Genomic DNA, 20,112 nt, shown 5'->3' on the forward strand with positions numbered 1-20,112 from the left:
TTTGTTAATTGTTAATGCCTGTTGATAAATGCAGAGATCTTCTTTGTCACATCGTTTATAGCTAGGTATTACAGACTGTTTATGTGTGATACAAGTAAGTCGGGTCTGTAAGCGCGAATTTAAAGCGGGATGTTAGTTTCATCCAAAGCGAAATGAAAAATTTCACATTAATGTCATCGAGCTCGGATTATTTTTCCCAGTCTGTGATTCTATCATTTTGTCATTTTGTCACTGTGATTCTGTTCAAAACTCTAACCTTGCTATAAGCAGAATTTTCAGCGAGGATTTAATTTTAGCATTATTAACGAGAGTGACGAGGTCGCTAAAATTGGATATCGCTAACATTTTATTCCATATTGGAGGTAATAGCTATCTTGAGTCACTCGGGTGACCTAGTGTAATTGGTCAGTCGTCGTCCGTTAATGGCGTGATACATCTTTAGGACAAGGGGGACATAAATTGTACACTTCGGGACTCCTGCACCCTCAGAGATATTGGGACGGAACAAAACTGTGTTGTGACAACGTAATGTGTTTTACATTTGACCTTGTCCGAACACCAAGTACTAAATACTCTACATTGCGTTGAGTTCACATAAGGTATAAATGACATACATACCAGCCTTCCCTGAATAGCCTGACACAGTGATAGGGTATCCACTGTCCTCATCCCCGACATGAAATGATGAATACGTTACATATGCTTTATCGCAATCAAATCCTAAAACTCCAATGCGCAGCTCATGATTCATTTCACTCGTCAAAGAATTGATGACATCATTACCTGTTAGGAACAATGGAAACAATGAATAACAATGACACTGGTACACCGTGACACTTACTGCGAGACCGTTAAATCACCTTTAACGGTCACAAATAACTAAAGAGAAGAAAGTTATTCCCTAATTGTTTAGACACATCATTTGATTATCTTTCACATACTTCCCAATTCAATGTCATTCAATACTGTACATGTAAATAAGATATCACGGAACTAGAGTGTTATATTGACGGATTGAACTTTTCATAACTTCGCTCTTTCAGCTCCCTTTTCTAACCACCCCTTGTCCGTCGTTCGTCTCTCTGTTTGTATAATTTTCACATTTTCAACTTCTTCTCCAGAACCACTGGACCAATTTCAACCAATCTTGGTAAAAAGCATTTTTGGGTACAAATGTTTCCTGCAAAGGGCATATAATCACAAAAATGCAAAATTAGGGTGGGGTCATTCAAAAATCTTCTTAAGAACCACTGGGCAAGAAATTTACTTGAAAGTTTCCTAAGTATAACAAGTTTGTTAAAAGCATGCCCCCTGGGGGTATGGTGGGGCAACGATAGGGGATTAAAGTTTCGCATGCTGATATATGGGAAAATCTCCTTCTCCAGAAGTTGGTACTCAACATTCTTGGTTACAGAGAATTCCAATATTTTGAATGAAGGAATATTCCCCCTCAAAGAGGAAATAATCACGAAAAGGCAAAAATAGTGTGGGGTCATTTAAAAATCTTCTGAAGAAACACTGGACCAGAAAAATTGAAATTTATATGAAAGCTTCCTGATATAGTGCAGATTCAAGTTTGTTAAAATCATGGTCTCTGTGAGTAGGGTGGGGACACAATAGGGGATCGAAGTTTTACATGCAAATATATAGGGGGAATCTTTAAGAATCTTCTCAAGAACCACTGGGTTCTAAAACTCAATGTATGCTTATTGGATCGGCACAAAAATTATCAAAGTATCGAAAATTAAATTTAGTGATAAATAACCATGTCATAGAATGTGTTCAGGAGTCAAAATTACTTGGTATTATTATTGATGAAACTTTGTCCTGGAAAAGTCATATAGAATCACTTATGAACAAGATTTCCAAGACAATTGGCATTCTAAGAAGAATATGATATGTTATGTCAAACGATGCGCTGTGGAAGATTTTTAATACTATGATTTTTCCACATTTTACATATTGTTGTACTATATGGAGCAATCCAAGAAATGCTGAAAATGTGAATAAGCTTTTTATATTGCAAAAACGAGCTGCAAGGGTAATTCTTAACATCAGAAATTTTGAAACACCATCTAATGTCGTGTTTACAGAACTTAACTGGTTGCCTCTATCAGATTACTTTGTCTATAGAAAAGTCATTTTAGTGTATAAAGTTTTACATGGTTTAATGCCAGATTATTTAAATGTTTTTAAATATGTATCAGAAGTCAGTCAGAGGCAAACTAGAAATTCTTATTCAAATATATTGTATATACCCAGGGCAAAAACAGAATATTATAGAAGATCTTTCAGCATTTCAGGGAGTACAGTGTGGAATGCCTTGAGTCAAAATATAAGAAACTCAACGAGTGTTGCGTGTTTTAAGAGAAATTATCTTAGAGATTATCACCATACTTTTTAAGCTTCACTTTGTTTCTATTTATCTTACATTCATAATTATTTCTTAAGTTTATATGTATTCTACTTCTTTTAATCTGTGTTTATTTTACTAATATTTGTATGTATGTTATATGCAGGACCATATTGAAAACTAGCGTTATCGCTAAATATGTAATCCTGGATAAATAAAGGCTTTATTATTATTATTATTATTATTAGTGGAATTTTACATGAAATTGTCTTGACATCGAGTATATTCAAGTTTGTTCAAATCATAGTCCCTGGGGGTAGGGTTGGGCCACAATAGTGAGTCAAAGTTTTATATGCTGATATATAGGAAAGTCTTTAAAATTTTGTTCTCAAGAATCATTGGGCCAGAAAATCTTAAATTTACATGAAAGCTTCCTGGCATAGAGTAGATTTCAATTAACTCAAATTGTGATTCTTAAGGGTAGGTTGTGGCCACAATAAGGTATCAAAGGTTTACTTATGCTTATATATAGAAAATTCTGTATTAAAAAAAAACAAAAAACTAGAACTATATAAGCTAGGTCTTTCCGATTTGTATAAGCATTCTCTACAGTAAGACCTTTCATATGATGTAATGGTGTGCGATCTTGTGACCTTTACCTGACGTTTGACCTAATTTTGATCAAGAATTGGCCTATTCAATATTTCTTGAAGATAGATCTTTCATATTTTGTATATATATACTTTATATAGCAAAACCTTTCATTTCATGTATTGGCTTTTGACTTTTTGACATTGAACACAAGGTTTGACCCACTTTTAAGAAAACAATCTATTTAGACTCTATGGAACTATCTATGTAGGGCTTCCATATTTTGTATGTAGGTTCTTTATGGCAACACCTTGTGACACATTGGTGTTAAATGTTTTGGTCTTGAAGTTTGACTTACTTTTAAGAACCTGACGTTATTCAATAACTCCTGAACCACTTTCAGATTTTGTATATAGATTCTTTATCACAGGGCCATGTTTTTTCGTGAAGGTTGAACTTGTGACCATGACCATGCCATTGGACCTACTTTTTAAAAATCTGACCCATTCAATATCTCCTGAACTATTTAAGATAGACCTTTCATATCTAAATTTGTATATGGATTTCTTATGACAAGATCATTTATTTCACACCGTGTTCTTTGACATTGTGAACTTATAGTTTAACCTCCTTGTAAGAAAATGTAACCTTTTGAATATCTTCGGAACTATTCAAGGTAGGCGTTCATATTTTGTATATACGTACCTTGTGATACAATTGTGTTTGATCTTGTGACCTTGAGCTACGTTTTAAGAACCTGGCCTAATCAATATTTACTGAACTATTTAAGATAGAGCTTTCATATTTTGTAAATAGATTTCCGATGGCAAAATCTCTCATTTCATACTATGATATATGACCTTGTGACATTTGGCTTAACCAGAACAGCAAGGTCATGTTAGTTAGATTGGTGTTATGTGAATTCATTTTCAGCTATTGTCGTGATCCTTTGGGGCTAGGTTTGGGCCACAATATGGAGTCAAAAATTGCCATGGCAATCAAGATTGATAAGAAATTATTTTAAAAGTCATAATTGCTGAACAATGACAGGGCAAGGTAACTCAGGTAAGCAATGTGATCCATGCACCTTTTGTTTCTAATGTTGAGATTGTGGGGACATAGTTGGATATTTTAACCTGATCAACTACTGATGTGAAACTATACCCACAGTGAATCATTATGAAATCAATAGTATTTTACCAATCCAGTAGTCAGTACATGCGCTTCCAAATCCTTCTTTGTACTCGGCCCAGGTTTTACGAAAATCCATGGATCCATCTTGTCGTATTTGGATGATCTGCATACGTATTCAAAGATAGAAATATCATGCTTTTACAACTGAGGAAACTCAAATAAACATGATATATATTCTGTGATATGTCTGAGTATTGTCAATCTAGATAGAGAAATTATACTCAATTTTTCTTTGAAACACGAACAGGTGAAGATAACGTACAGTGATCAATCTCATAAGTACTGTACAAAGTACGAAATGAAGAGAATATGACAAGTATGGACCCTGGAGATATCAGAAATGGGATCAAGTGCCTAGTAGGAGTCAGCTTATAAAGCAATAAAAAGATCAGTCTACAATCTGAACGGTTGTTAAACATTGTTTGAAATAACACTTGATAGACCCCCATTCACATTTCGTGCAGTTTTCCATCCAGCAGTCACTTCCATGTTGAATTAAGGTTGAATTTGGGTTGCACATGAAAGTTGAAACAACGTTGAAATATCACGGAAGATTTAACGCTCAAAGAATTTTCATCTTCAACATTGCCATAAACATTGAGGTTTAACGTTCACGCATTGTAGCTAATACTCTACATAAACATTGAGGTTTAACGTGTAACTAATACTCTACCTATTTCAACACTGAACCAACGATAAATGTCACGTGGGTATACTTTATATTCATTGAATTCCATAACTCATCTAAAAAAACCCAACATACTAATTGTTAACTAATCAGCTAAGCAGTTACTGCCAATATTTGAGGCGGAGCCTATAAAACTGAGACCAATCGTAATGAATTTTTTTTTTTACATCAAGAAGTTATCTATGAACTCACCGTCCAACCCCCTCCGCCCGTAGTCATATCGCAGAGCACTTCCTTTTTCTGACCTCCATAATGTATATTATATACACCATCTTCTCCTTTTGTGGCTGGATCAAGATCCAAAATGTCCTTGCAACTTCTAGTACTGTCTGTTAATGATGATACAATATTCAGTTGTTTGCATCACTTTGATGTGTACATTGTCTGACCTCTCAAACACATGCAAGGTTACCACCAATATATCTGACACTATGATTACTAATGGAGTTCATTTACTATGTCTAACACAAAGCAAAACATAACGGGGACTGCTGGGTCATGTTACAAGTAAACGATTTAGCAAACGACTAACGTATCACAAATAAATATCTTATCAACGAAAGATCTATAACGACTGTAGTGTACCACAATATAGCTGTGACCCCTTAATTGAAATTGAAAGTTTATTCAGCATTACGTCTTTGACTCTCCCGAAACTCTATTAACACTTTTATTATTGGGTCACTCCTATTCCCTGTTTCGTAGGCTCAGCAGAATTATGCAGTGGTTAAAAGTTAATTAAGACACTTGGGCTCTGACTTTGTTACCATATAGTCATGATGTATATATACATGTACGTTGTTCTTATTAGATAGAGTATAAAAAAAACAACTATCACTTGCGTTGTTTTTCAAGTGAAGGAATATTACAACGATCAATATCTATCATTCATATTTTGATATCTTTTGGAATGATGGTAAGTTACTGACAAACAAGTTGATGGTACAGGGATTTCAACAGTCTCGATTGAAATCAGAATTTCGCAATTCTATGGTCGTTATAACGATCTACTTCGTCAGTACAACCTCGCATTGGGTCAAATGCTGTCTGACGTGTTTAAAAAAAAACAAACGGGATGATTTCAGCTTCTCCATCGTCAACTTCCAATATTAATGTAGCAATATTCCATTATCACCTGCATATGGTGTTTATATATCTCAACTGATTCGATATGCAAGAGCTTGTTCTGCGTTTAGTCAGTTTTGAAATCGAGGTAAGCTACTGACAAACAAGTTGATGGTACAAGGATTTCAACAGTCTCGATTGAAATCAGCATTTCGCAAATTCTATGGTCGTTATAACGATCTACTTCGTCAGTACAGCCTCACATTCGGTCAAATGCTGTCTGACGTGTTTCATACCGATTGTTAAGCCGTTCTTGGCACACTGATTTTGACTGCGGATAACTCCGTTTACCTGATCAGGATATAGGGCTCACGACGGGTGTGAACGGTCAACAGGGGATGCTCACTCCTCCTAGGCACCTGATCCCACCTCTGGTGTGTCCATGGGTCCGTGTTTTTCCAACTATCTATTTTGTATTGCTTATAGGAGTTATGAGATTGATCACTGTTCGTTATCTTCACCTTGCATGTTAAAGTAACAACTCAACTTGAAGACAAACCGGATAACTTCAACTTCTCCATCATCAACTTTCCACACAACTAGCAATATTCCATTATCATCTGCATATGTGGTGTTTATGCTTCTCAACTGAGCGCTTTGTGAGGATAACGAATAGTAATCAATTTCATAATTATGCATCATTAGATTTTAATCGAATCAGGTTCATGGCAAATAAGCTGATTTTGCAGGGTTTAACGTTCACACATTGTAACTAATACTAATACTAACTAAACAGTCTTGTTTAAATCAGCATGCCGCAAAATATCGTCAATATTTTACAGCTTTGTTTTCAAAGCTGTCAGTTTTAGTATGCATTCACCGACTGAAAAACGTCTGTTTATAAGGGCATAATAATCATGATGACGACGCTTAAGAGTATTTCCAACCTTCTTAAGTTCACGATTTCTTCGTAAATTCAACTAACCATAACTCGTTCATCCACATGACTGTTCTAAACCTTTATGTGGATTTTAAAGTAATTTCTATTTTTTTTTTAAATTATCATTTTGTAATCGTTTTCACTAGCCAAGGTTTTGTGCAGTCTGCAGTAAAAATTAAACAATAATTCCGATTATAGAATTTATCAAAAACTAAATTGATGTCTTACTGATATTCTAAATTAGAGAACAACTTCTTTGGTTTGTTTATGTTTTGAAAACAATGAGCAAAATTGAGACCTTGATAGTAAGTAGGTCATTTGGGGGAGCAGCGGATGAGCAGAGGTTTTATCTTTGAAGAATCTTTTTTCACAGCTTATAATCTAAGTAAATGATATTTATACCTTCCACCATCACCTAATCAAGATAATGTGATTCTTAAGGTTTTGTACTTAAAAACGTTTAGAAATAGTGAAAATACGTCAATAAGTTTGTATACCTGGGCAATATATATCTACATTGGTGACTAAACAAGCTTCAACCTCCGACTTCTGACCGACACACTGCTTTCCATCGTACGCTGGGGCAGGGTTTGTACACGTTCTTTCTCGGGATCGAAAACCATTGTTGCTCGCACCAGTGGTGGAGAAGCATGTTACTGAGCATGCGCTCCACTGATTCCAGTCTGCCCATTTACCATCAACTGTCAATATAAAACGTACGTACTGATATACATGTATATTTGAGATGATTTACATATTCGTACATTACACTTGTAAAGCGGTATGTTTCACCTAGTGGCGGAGTTGCACAGTCCTCATCTTCTCTCGAATCACCGTCATCATCTGAAATCCGTTGAAAGTCATTCTTGCAGGATGAGACAAGGAAATGGAATGCTTGTACAGCTATAAACGCGTAATTTAGCCAACAGTCTATCAATTAACATGCAATAAAATTCACAGACGTGTTACCTGTGTTGCTGTCCCAGCAGGCTTCTTCATCAATCAAACCGTCGCAGTCATTGTCTAAACCATCACCAATCTCAGTGGTTGTTAGATCGCATGGCTAATTAAAGAAAACATTTACATACAACAAGTAATCAAAAGGTTTTTTTTCCTTCACTCTTGAATGAAAATTCATTTGACACTGTGGTCAAAGATGAATTGGAAAAATATTGCTTACACTTTAACAAAAATTTGAAATAAAATACTTCTCAAAAATTCTACACTAAAGAGTTAGTTTACTATTCCTTACTGTGTTGATGGGAGCAAGTCGAGTTCCGGTTGAGAAGGCGTAGGTTTCATACTTGGCTTTTCCGTATAGATATCCACCAAAAACTTTGATTGGAGAATCGTGACGCACAGTGTGTGTACCCTCTGCAACCTCGATGTAGCCTGCAGCGTAAGTGATCCCATTGTGTGTTACCTGGTGATAAACAGTGGAAGAGGGGAAAGAGGTCCCGTCAACTTTCAGGCCATCCTTGTCATCCTCTCTGATAACGAACATAAAAAAACTGTCGTAGGTAGCAGGTGGTATAGAGTATTTAGGTGTGGTGAAAGTATAGTCGGCAGAAAACTGTTCAATGGGAGGAAGAATCATCATAGCTGGATCGGACAGTTCCTCGTCTGACTGTTGACTGAGTACAAACTGGACAACCATAATAGCTTTATTCGTATTAATGGAACAGTAAGCTGTAGAGTCGACATCAATCTCCATAAAGTCACCGGCACTGGCCAGAGTAATGGTTTCCGTGTGTCCACCAGAAATTGTTATTGTGGTTCCTACTTCACTGGCAATAAATCTAAATTTGTCTCCCACCGTTCTGGCTGGAATTGGAACAGATATGAAATTATTTCCCCATCTGTCGACTGGGACCATCATTTCGCATAAGTGATCGGAATTATACCCTCTCCCAATTTCTGTTCTCTTGTTTCCACTGATAACGCCAATTTTTTTGTCGGAGGCGATGTATGCTCCCGTTAGGTCTCCTTTTGAAATCAGCTGCCATGTGTCAAAGCGATCAACGGTCCCCATTAGGGTACTCCCGGCGCCATAAGAATGTCCATTCCACGAGACCGACTGCTGCATTTTGGCGGGAAATCTTATTTTAATGGTGGTTCCATCCTCAATTCCAACTATCATTAGCTCGCACTGCCGTGTTGGTGGGTAGAAAGTAACGGCATAGTACTCTTTTCCCAAAACGTCCACCGGAATGCCCAGATACGCATCGTTAGAAAACATTTCTTTGTTCACGGCGTATATTACGACGTCGTCGTCCGCCTTCACGTGTACGGCATTAGGTACTTTACTATTGCTGGTCGGTCGGATTTCGGGTGGAAAAAAAAGTTGCTTGACCTCTCCAGCTTTGACGCTGAATTGTTCGTTGATGGACGAGGAGTATCGGGGCGTAGTGACAATGACGTTAACGGTTACTGTACGCGTGGTCGTAACAAAGACTTCGACATCAGTGGAGGTTCCCAAATTTTCCATGAAACCAATTATGAACTCGTTTCCTCTATTGTCAGGAGCACCTTGAAATCATTGATACTATATGATATGTTTTAGGCGAAGAAAAAAGAATTGTTATAATTATATCACTGATAATGTTATATATTATATCGCTGACCTATGTACAAATCATCATAAATAAACAAAGTTTGTAATATTTGAACGTGAAAAATTATTCAGTTTTGATAAATTTATTGCTTGAATTCTGTATTTGATTTTTACAGTTGTCTTCGGATTTATTCTAATTATTGATGATTAGCTTGATCCTTTTATAAACGGATTTCCATTTAATAGCTAGATAATATGTAAATTTCAAGACAAGAGAATTTGCTTTTTGTTGTGACCAGAAAAGTGAACCGTTTTTCTTCAATGTCACGATTTTGTTCCAGACTTTTGAAATAGTTTTACGAATACCCATAGTTAAAAGGGAATAATAATTGCACAACTAGAGATTTTTTTTAAAAAAACAAATGTCTACCCAGCTCCCCAAATTGGAAGTGTTCAAAATGAAACCTCCCTTTAATGTACTGAATGGTATGGAGTAGAAAGCGTGAGCAGGAACATAGACAATATGAACTCCGATAAGCCACATAGGAGAAGTATTTACAAACTACTTTACACCCTCCACCCCTCAGATCCACTATAACTTTAAGGACAACAATTGGATCTTCCTATCCCTGGAAAATGCACATCTGCAAATGGCATTGAAGTATCATAGAAAATTTGAAGTCTATCAGATAAGTCATACAGGAGGAGAAGCGTTCACAAGATATTTTAACATCCTCCACCCCTCTTAGACCCACTATAACTTTTAGGAAAATAAATGGAGCCTCCTGTTCCGACAATATGCACATCTACAAATGGCCATGAAGCATTATATAAAGTTTCAAATCTATCCGATAAGCCATATAGGGGAAGTGTTCACAAACTATTTTAAATCCCCCACCCCTCTTAGATCCATTATAACTTTTAGGAAAATAAATGGATCCTCCTGTCCCACCAATATGCACATCTACAAATGGCAATGAAGCACTGTTCAAAGTTTCAAGTCTATCCAATAGGCCATAGAGGAGGAGAAGCGTTCACAAGATTTTGTGACAGACAGGCGGACGGACGGACAGACGGAAAGTACAAAAAAAAAAAAAAAAAGGGAGACATAAATATGAATCTGCCTATTTTTGGGTCACGTGTATAGTTTCAAGGGAAGCACAAATAAAGTTCAGATAGTAGGAAAAAAGTTCCAACGAAGATAACGTTTAAACTGATTGACTCATTTCTATTCATTGTAATCTTCAGCGGCAATATTACTTTTCAGAGAAAAACATAATGGCAAAAAATATCGTATAAATGATCTATAGGTAAAAATGAAAAAAGGGGAAGAAAGATAAGCTCATTATAAACGAACAAATTATGTTATTCTTACCATGAATTGCATGAGAGAGAACACTGATTACTAACACTGCCATCCATCGTCCTGTGAAATTAAGTAATGAAATCTATATTTAAGAAAACAATGAATCTGATTTTCGAACAAATAATTTCCATCATTTATCATATATTTTCCTTTATTCTGGAAAAACTTAAAATCATATTAGTCCATCGTTTTTTCTGTGTTATTAAAACTCTTACATATAACTTAAATTACGTTAAAAATCATTGTTACTTTACAACAGCCTAAGCGTTATTAAATTAAAGGGAACGGCAACCCTAACCACATTGTTGCCTTTATGAATAAAGTATTACTTACTGATATCGTAAATGACAGTCTTTAACAATAAAAATCCTTGCTTAGCAATTAAATTAATATTAATCTATTTTATATTTCAAATTACCCGCCGCTAAGAGAGCGGCTGTTGAAGTTTAATTTATTACGTCACACCGTCGGTTCCGGTTTATTTCATCAACTGCACTGTAAACATTACAAGTCACGAACAGTTAAGTTTGGAGCCGTATATATTTGAGCTCGTTCCTTCGCAAGAAGAATTTAAGAAAAGAAGACGTTCAGTCAAGTCGCATACCAGGCAGATGGTACTCGTTTCTTCATACAAGTACATGTAAATGTCTCAAACCTCAACTTATCATTACGCAAATGATGGATCCACAGTTTACATAGTATTTTCTTTTTAAATGACTTTGTTGGGTCAGGAATTTCGCGGGAGGGGACTTTTTTCACATCTCCTCTTCGCATTAGTGTAATTTTAAAACTGCTTGACAGAAAGGCATCCACCATTTACAATGTATTTGTAAAATCTACCACATGCACATGTTTGATCTCATCAAAACCGGAATAGACGGTGTGACGTCAAAATTTTTGATTTTTGTGGTCTTGAATACAAAAGTGTTCCGCATCATGGAAGCCTCTATAGATGGCGGGAATTTCAATTGTTAACGTTTTAAAATTAGTACTGAAGCTTATCTAGGCCGTATATCAAAAGAATAGTATGACAAATCTTTATCATATAATTAATCCTATCATTTATCATGTAAAAAAAAATTTTGATTGGCTTTCCCCTTAAGATATTTTTTCTGAAGTTGTTTTCTTTCATCTAAATAAAAATGGTTGCCCTCACGCTATTCCAGAACATTTTGAGAGACACGAAGAAACCGCCTGTCATTATCGAATTTTTTATCCATTCTAAGTAAAAAGCATGAAAGACTTCAATTGCAATCAAGTGTCTGCATTAAAATGCTATCTTCCCTAGAAAGAAAACCACTGCAACCATTTACAGAAAATCGCATTTGATTAAATCATGTGAGCAGGCGAAGGAAATAAATTTCAAGGACATAGAAATGAAAGAAGATAATGACGGCATGGATAAGAGAGAGAACTTCCATCTGCTTTACACCCAGGTACTGAGCACCAATAGTGACATGGATCGTCATCAGGTACTGAGCACCAATAGTGACATGGATCGTCATCAGGTACTGAGCACCAATAGTGACATGGATCGTCATCAGGTACTGAGCACCAATAGTGACATGGATCGTCATCAGGTACTGAGCACCAATAGTGACATGGATCGTCATCAGGTACTGAGCACCAATAGTGACATGGATCGTCATCAGGTACTGAGCACCAATAGTGACATGGATCGTCATCAGGTACTGAGCACCAATAGTGACATGGATCGTCATCAGGTACTGAGCACCAATAGTGACTTGGATCGTCAGGCTTCTTCCTCTCTTTTGGACTGCGCATACAAGTAGCTCTTTTACGGATAGTCTCCTAGCGAAATACCATTTTGTATCGATGTCAACTTTGCCATACAACTGGTTACTATCCCGTGACGGGGGTGCATAAAAGTCAATTTTAAACGGTTGTTCCGTCATGTCCCAAAAATTCCGTAGCAAGATATATGCCACCTACAACGACTAAGCCGCTTGTGTACTTTTTCCTCCTATGTAATTACTTATTAGGGATTAGTAGTTTATTTACCAAGTAATAAGATTCATTATAAAATAAGTTATTCTCTGAATATTTATTAAATCTTTTAAATGATTGATTAATTGATTATTGTTTAAGTCCCTCTCGAATATTTCACTCATATGGAGACGTCACCACTGCCGGTGAAGGGCTGCAAATTTAGGCCTATGCTCGGCACTTATGGGCATTGAGCAGGGAGGGATCTTTATCGTGCCACACCTGCTGTGACACGGGACTTCGGTTTTTGCGGTCTCATCTGAAGGACCGACCCATTTAGTCGCCTCTTACGACAAGCAAGGGGGTAATGAGGACCTATTCTAACCCGGATCCCCACGGGACCCTTTTAAAAGTAAATGGATTGTAATTACTATTTACTTTTACCATTACTTCGGATGATTATTGATTACTTTCCATTCTGACTAATTGTATTACTATCAATTAACGATTTATGGCGGGTGTGACCGGTCGACAGGGGATGCTTACTCCTAGACACCTGATTCCACCTCTGGTATGACCAGTGATCCGTATTTGCCCAACTATCTATTTTGTATTGCTTATGGGATTTATGAGATTGATCACTGTTCGTTTTCTTCAGCTTTCTTAATTCAAAATCTTATTTTAAAAACAAATGGAACTTTTTTTAGAGCGGAGATAGTGAGACAGACGGACAGGTTATATCTGAATTTGCACACGTCTGACATGCCCTATACTGTAAAGGGCTTTAATTTCGCGAGGCTAAAATTTTGCGATTTTTAGCGTTCGGTATTTCACGATGGATCAAAGTTCGCAGAGAAACCCTTTCTAATACTTCGTGTTTACTTACAAATACTTTGAATGGCACTTTGCGATGATTTCATTTTCGAGATCGTTTATATAATCACCAACATAGCGAAAATAAAACCCAAGTGAATATTTCCCTGTTTACAGTATCATTATTCTACTCTCTCACATAAACTAGTCACAATACAATGAATTTGAAAATAAACACAATGATTCTTGGATTTTCATTATTCAATAACCATATAAATATACCAGAAGATTATATATTTAATTGTGGCGCGTTGATTGTTTATGCATGGGAGATGACTCATGATAATACTGGATAGGTAGAAAGGGGGTGGGTCTGACCCCCTAAAAGTTTCTTAAAGAACAAATACATCCGCCTATTCTTGTGCACTTTCAAATTGTAAAAACCCAATGTTATTTCTAAGAATAAAATATGAAGTATCACATTTGATAACTCCACTCCTGGGAAGAAAATAGCCTATCGGATTTGGGAAGGTAACGATGGCGACCTAAAGTCATCACATTTGCCATAGAATTATGGATAGATAGATATATGGATAAGATAGATACACATTTACAAGGATTTTTGAAAATGTACAATAATCATATAAAAACAGATAATAGAGAACAGATCAGGAAATTTTTCTGTCTGTCTGTCCTCTCTATCTCTCTTTTTCTCTCTCTCATATCTATATTTACGTGAGCTATATTGACTTCTTCTTGTGTCGCCGGTCAGGTCAGACATTCCTGTTACCAAAGGAATCTGTTTGGAAAAATGCATACGAAGTCAAAGCTTTTCTGATAGATAGATATATATATATATATATATATATATATATATATATATATATATATATATAAATGCACTAAAGTTCCAACAACACCCGATACCTCAAAGTGTCGGATCCACAACGTAGATACAAGGTCAAATACAAAAAATTATACAAAGCACTAAAAAGACCAACGACACGAACAACCAGATTGTCAAATTTTCGGGACGACCCGTCCCTTCTTCGGGACAAACGAAAAGAATTACATAATGTGGGAAATATCAACAGAGAATAATAACAAAAACTACATATAAATACATCTAGCACTACAACTACACTAATCTACAAACGTATTTACAACGCAGACTACATGTTTTTTGGTCTTTAGGCTTGCCAATCAATGTTAAAAGTGGAGCGAATTAGGACATGCCTTATTCGTCCAAAGAGCTGATCCAAAATGTACGAACAGAATGTATATGAGGTAATGAATAAATATCGGAAAATGTGTCCGCCCAATGCCCTTCTGTGGTAAAGTGGACCTAACATACTATTAAGTATGCCTTTATACAACGACAAAGGGTAGACATTTCCAAAACATAGACAGAACGTAAAATTCATCGAGGACGCAGTCATGACGTCATCGTTGAGGTTAAATAGTACCCATCATTTACATTATGTTTATGCTACACTAAAAAATCTAGATACTTTTTATAGAATCTGAAGGGAGCATATTAGATATATAATAATATTGGATAGCACAGTCTGTAAATTTGATATTAATGATAAAAACTATTTTGCTGCCTGAGCAAATTCGGAAAGCAATGCAAATCGACAATCTAATGTAGCTTAATCTGGTTAACATTTAATGATTGCATGTAATTTGATTGATTTTAAAGATATTTGGATATATTTTGAGTCAGAAGGACTTTATTTTCTTCTGCGCGGGTAAACAGTAAATTAATTCATTTTTATTTTCGATTAAATTTTGGTATGCATATGAAAATAAGCATTCTTCAGTCAAGCATATGGCAAATTTAAAGATTTGGAACAGTAAACTTTAAGTAAAGTAACATTAATGGGTTTATCAAAAATTTCATGTATCCTATCTCATATACATAGTGTTTCATTCTTTGTGATGTAACATAGCTTCGATTACATGAGATTGATCATTATTCGTTATTTCAACTTTCCATCTATTCATGAGTTAATTTGTATTTATTACTTTAACTAAATTTACACTCACTACCATTTTTCACCATTTAGTTTAAATGAGTCGAAACAAATAAAAACACACTTACCTCTAAACAGTATATGCTCATTTTGTGCAACAAACAGAATTGCGGTGCAGCAGCCTTGTGTGTTCTATATATTATATCTTGAGCTCACGATGAGTAATTCTGATTGGTTAAAATCTCCGCCCACGTGACAATTCTTTCGTGAATTAAACCTTTGCCCTTCCTTATACAATGTATATATTTAAAGCTAGTATGTCCAGGGGTCCGTGTTTGTCCAACTCTCTATTTTGTATTCCTTATAGAAATTATGAGATTGTTATTTTCACCTCTCATTTGACGGAAATAGAGAGCTTGTAATTAATCTCAGAAACCGCCTTTTGTTATTAGTAGTTGATGTTAATCATTTTTAAAAATAAAAACTACGAGTGCAGAAGTGATATTAAGGACGATGTTGTTCAAATCAGACCACTGTAACTATCGTATCAAACTTTATCTTCATGCATGTTTTTTCCACATTGTCATACCGGTAATTAAACATTGTTTTTTTTTTATAAGTTAGTTCGTATGAATATGACTTGAATAATTTTAAATAAAATTACCAAAAAATAAGATTTTTGTTCGATTTACGAGTAATCGGTTATAAAATTTTGACCGATTGCCATCCTTACATACATATATAGTTATCAATAGGGTGTAGATGATGTACTTTTCCAAGATGTTTTCCTTAAAGAGGTTCGCACCTGAAATTTGGAGTAATGTCAATTTTTTCACAAGTGTACTTTTTATTTCTACATTGAAGGAGAAATGGGAAATTAAAAAGAAAACTGGGGTCACAATGCTTCTTATTGAGCTACAATGTTCTACACATGACCTTTAGCACTTAAAATTAACTCAAGTTCAATATTGAACTTGATTTGTCTGTTGGTGTCAACACAACATAGGCAACACAAATCAATCATTACATAAGATAGATACATGACCATGTCTTCTAACAATACAGATGAAAACAAAACAGACAAGTAATAGAGAAATAAACAACGACCTTTTCGTACTTAATATGCGAGAAAAAAAATCAAGATCTCAAATTTGGGAGTTTAAAAGTAATTTCCAATGTCTTGTCTTAAAATTTAATGTGGAACTTTAAAAATCATATTCTCCAGTTATTGGCGAAGATACTTAATTCTGATACAAAAATTTCGAGTAAATTAATTTAAATTCTTTAAGGAATCGGTATTCTCTTTGGAAATTACATCAACCAAATTTAATGAATTACAACATTTGAACTAGTTCCAACTCTCAACTACTTGTATCATGAATTATAAAACTAAAATACACGGAAAGGAGTATAAAAATAAAAGATACATTGGATGAAACAGAAACTGTAACATCACGCAGATTTAGAACTTTTTGATTAATCAATCCTTCCGCCACAAAATATAGTCCCTGTAAAACCCTTTCAAAATTTGAATTGACACAAAAAATTTCAACTGGATAGGGTTCAATAATAGATGTGTAATATGTTTGCACCAATGGGATCAGTATTGAACCAGTAAATATTTAGTTGTAGCATACTGCGCAGTTTTGCTCAAAAGCACAGGAGCTAACAGGATTTTACATTGATAATAATATTTGGAACAAGTTGTTATGCTATTGCTGTTCAATTCCATAGGATTTTTAGAACTTAATGCCTCGTTCACAGGGATGCGCATTAAGTTTTACTTCGCATTAAAGAGGGTGTTGCACCGAAGCGGGAATTTTACCTAATCAGAGCTCCGTGCCAGCACTCGTGACGTAGAACTTACCTTCATCTATATTTATACTCTTATTGTGTATTTGCCATTTAAATCCCTGTAGGATTCCCCAGTACTAAGGACAAGCCTCATATTTTTTTTATCTGTCAATAAATTGTACATGTAGTCTAAACATAATTTTTGAAATCGTGAAAATTAAATTGTCTTTTTTTTTCTTCTGAGTATCAGATACAATATATAAGGTTACATATTACGAGTTAATCAATTACGTAATGCCTCGTCCACATGAAGAATTTAATTCGCATTAAACGTAAGTTAATGCGAATTAAGTATATACAGAAATGTAACCAATCAATATAGTACAAACAGAAATGACTTATCATACCTAATATGGCTACGTCAACCAACGAAATCATTTGAAGATGTGAGTTTTCGGGTCGTATGGGACTTTCATTAATATTTGAAGGTATGTTTGGACACAAGTATAGTCGGAAAATATGTTAAGAATGTTTCGATATTGAATTTATGAGACAGCAACACAAGAATACAACGATATCATGCCTCAACCGTGCGCAGCTTTTTGTGCGCCGTAAATCGAAGGTTTCTATAAGGGGTGGATCTGTAGCTCTCTGTTCCGTCCCAATTTTTTTCAAAGAGCTACAGTTCTGCAGCTAGTATATACTATAATAACTGTTTCTATTGAATGAGGGGATCCCTAAAATGTCCTTATGTGTTCTGGGAAATGTCAAAGAAGAGGGCAATAAAGTGGGATTTAATGAGCAATCACATCGATAAGCACCGACCAAGAAAATAAAACAAAGCATTTAAATCTTATTTTAGCTTAACCTTGTGAGTTGTACTCTTACATTCGTTTAGCTACATTCAAAAGGGATTAGTCGATAATTTTTTTGCAACAAAATCAAAATATGTTGTAGACGTCAAATCCAAAACACACAGCTCAGCGAATGTAGATGAATTCAGAAGCTCAACAGACTGCTATCTACCAAGAAATCTGAAGCTACTTTTCATTTAGAATTGATTTGATGGTTTTGTTTTTCTTTGAAGCAGTATGCAGCGTCTTAAATGATAATGAATTATCAAAATCGTGTTTTTACAAAATATAACGACGACTGAAAACCGATTTCTTGATTGGGCCTAAAGTAAAGCCATCAAGTTTTACTATAGTTTTAGTGTATAAACAGACATATGTTGCATTCCATGTAATTAAAAAGCATATTAGAGAGGGAAGTCAATAACGTTGAAATTTTTACGGCCTTTAAAGATATAAAGATTTTTTTTAAAAAGAAGACATTTTGGGTGAATCTACACTGATGATGGTATTTATCATTCGCTACTTGTTTAGAAAAAAGTGCAGATAACAAACAAGGACCAGCTCCCATAAAGAATACGAAACTCAGGATAGTTTATATGTGATAATACGAAACTCAGGATAGTTTATATGTGATACTTTTGTCTCTATCGCTACATGTATGTATCTTTGCTTCTCACGAAAATATTAACAGCTGTGAAGGGGAAACTCAAGCGTAATGTGCGACTACATATGCCAGAAATGATGTAAATCAAATATGCATTCTAAAACATTCTAAAGAACTTTTAGTAAACCTGAAATCGCTAAAATTTTCTCAAATCAACATCAAAACGTTTGACTTTTCAACACTTTACACGACCATTCCTCGCGATAAATTTAAAACTAGACTTTTTGACACCATAGACAGTTGCTTCTTCAACAAATATGGAAAACGGAAATACTCATATCCAGTGATCAGTCACCCAAAATATTACTTAGTCAAACACCACTGATTCCACACACAAGTACTATGACGTTGAAATTAAAATTATGCTGGAGTTCCTCAATGACAATATCATCGTGGTATTTGTTGATCAGGTTTTCCAACAGTCTGTTGGGAATACCATGGGCACGAATTGTGTTGCTTTGTTAGCTGATCTGCTTTATTCATGGTGCAGGGGTTTCAACAGTCTCGTTCAAAGTCAGAATTTCGCAAATTCTATTTTTTTAACAATATCTTATTATGTGTATAATACATAAAAGGATTGGACAACTGACGTTGTCTATATAAGCCCTCTCCATACAAATACATGGTCAAGGTCATACAGATATAGTTATCATGATAATGAAGTAATATAATATTATATACATTGATATGTTTAACGGGTTCCATTTCTATGACAAGTTACAGCTTGGTGTATGACTATAAATATAATATAGATATAGACACAGGAAACAGATATAAACAAGTTGGTTCTGTGGTATGAGAATGAAAGATTTAAAGAAATTAAACAAATCTATTTGCAGACAAAATAAATTCATGTACAATTCTGAAAATTGCAATATTTTGGTTATAACTGAGATTATTGTCACCATACAAAATAAGTTCTAAAGATAAAGGTAATTTTAATTGTCGATCATTAAAACTTTGTATCAGTATTTGTCTTTGTGTACAATATTTTGGACACTTCAGAAAAAAGTGAAGTGTGGTTTCAAGACTATTTTGACACAAGTCACAATTAGGATTTTCCCTAAGAAAGTGCTTAGATAAATCAGCATTAAGATTACTAGCTTTATTTCGCAATTGACAATGCAGTATATCTGCTTATCGATTGTCATAGTTAAATTAATTTTTAGGTTTAATGGAATACAATGTATATACTTTTGATGGCACTTTTGAAAGATATTAGTGTTGGAAGACTTCGAATATTCAAGGGTAGGTCATTCCACAATTTTATAGTCAAAGGGATAAAGCTATTCATATACGAAGTTGTTTTCGCT

The 20,112-nt window shown here is 35.0% G+C and overlaps 2 protein-coding genes across 2 annotated transcripts in view; both read right to left on the minus strand.

The window, feature by feature from the left end:
- LOC130050255 (ficolin-2-like) overlaps window positions 1–4,237 on the minus strand; it is a 4,775-nt gene extending 538 nt beyond the window's left edge. Inside the window, exons 1-2 of the mRNA XM_056149846.1 lie at window positions 4,145–4,237; window positions 619–783 (exon numbers count right to left, since the gene is read on the minus strand). Of these exons, the coding sequence (XP_056005821.1) occupies window positions 619–783; window positions 4,145–4,214 (235 nt within the window). The 5' untranslated portion in view covers window positions 4,215–4,237. The remainder of the gene's footprint in view (window positions 1–618; window positions 784–4,144) is intronic.
- A 624-nt stretch (window positions 4,238–4,861) lies between these two features.
- On the minus strand, window positions 4,862–12,667 carry LOC125658641 (uncharacterized). Its single transcript, XM_048889950.2, has 9 exons — window positions 12,199–12,667; window positions 10,761–10,811; window positions 8,705–9,360; window positions 8,084–8,317; window positions 7,801–7,894; window positions 7,624–7,674; window positions 7,329–7,532; window positions 5,019–5,155; window positions 4,862–4,882 (listed from the first exon to the last, which is right to left on the minus strand). The coding sequence occupies exons 1-9, from the start codon at window positions 12,665–12,667 to the stop codon at window positions 4,862–4,864; spliced, it is 1,917 nt and encodes a 638-aa protein (XP_048745907.2).
- Between the last annotated feature and the right edge of the window lie 7,445 nt (window positions 12,668–20,112).

This window comes from Ostrea edulis, chromosome 9, assembly GCF_947568905.1.
Source record: "Ostrea edulis chromosome 9, xbOstEdul1.1, whole genome shotgun sequence".
Taxonomy (NCBI): Eukaryota; Metazoa; Mollusca; class Bivalvia; order Ostreida; family Ostreidae; genus Ostrea; species Ostrea edulis.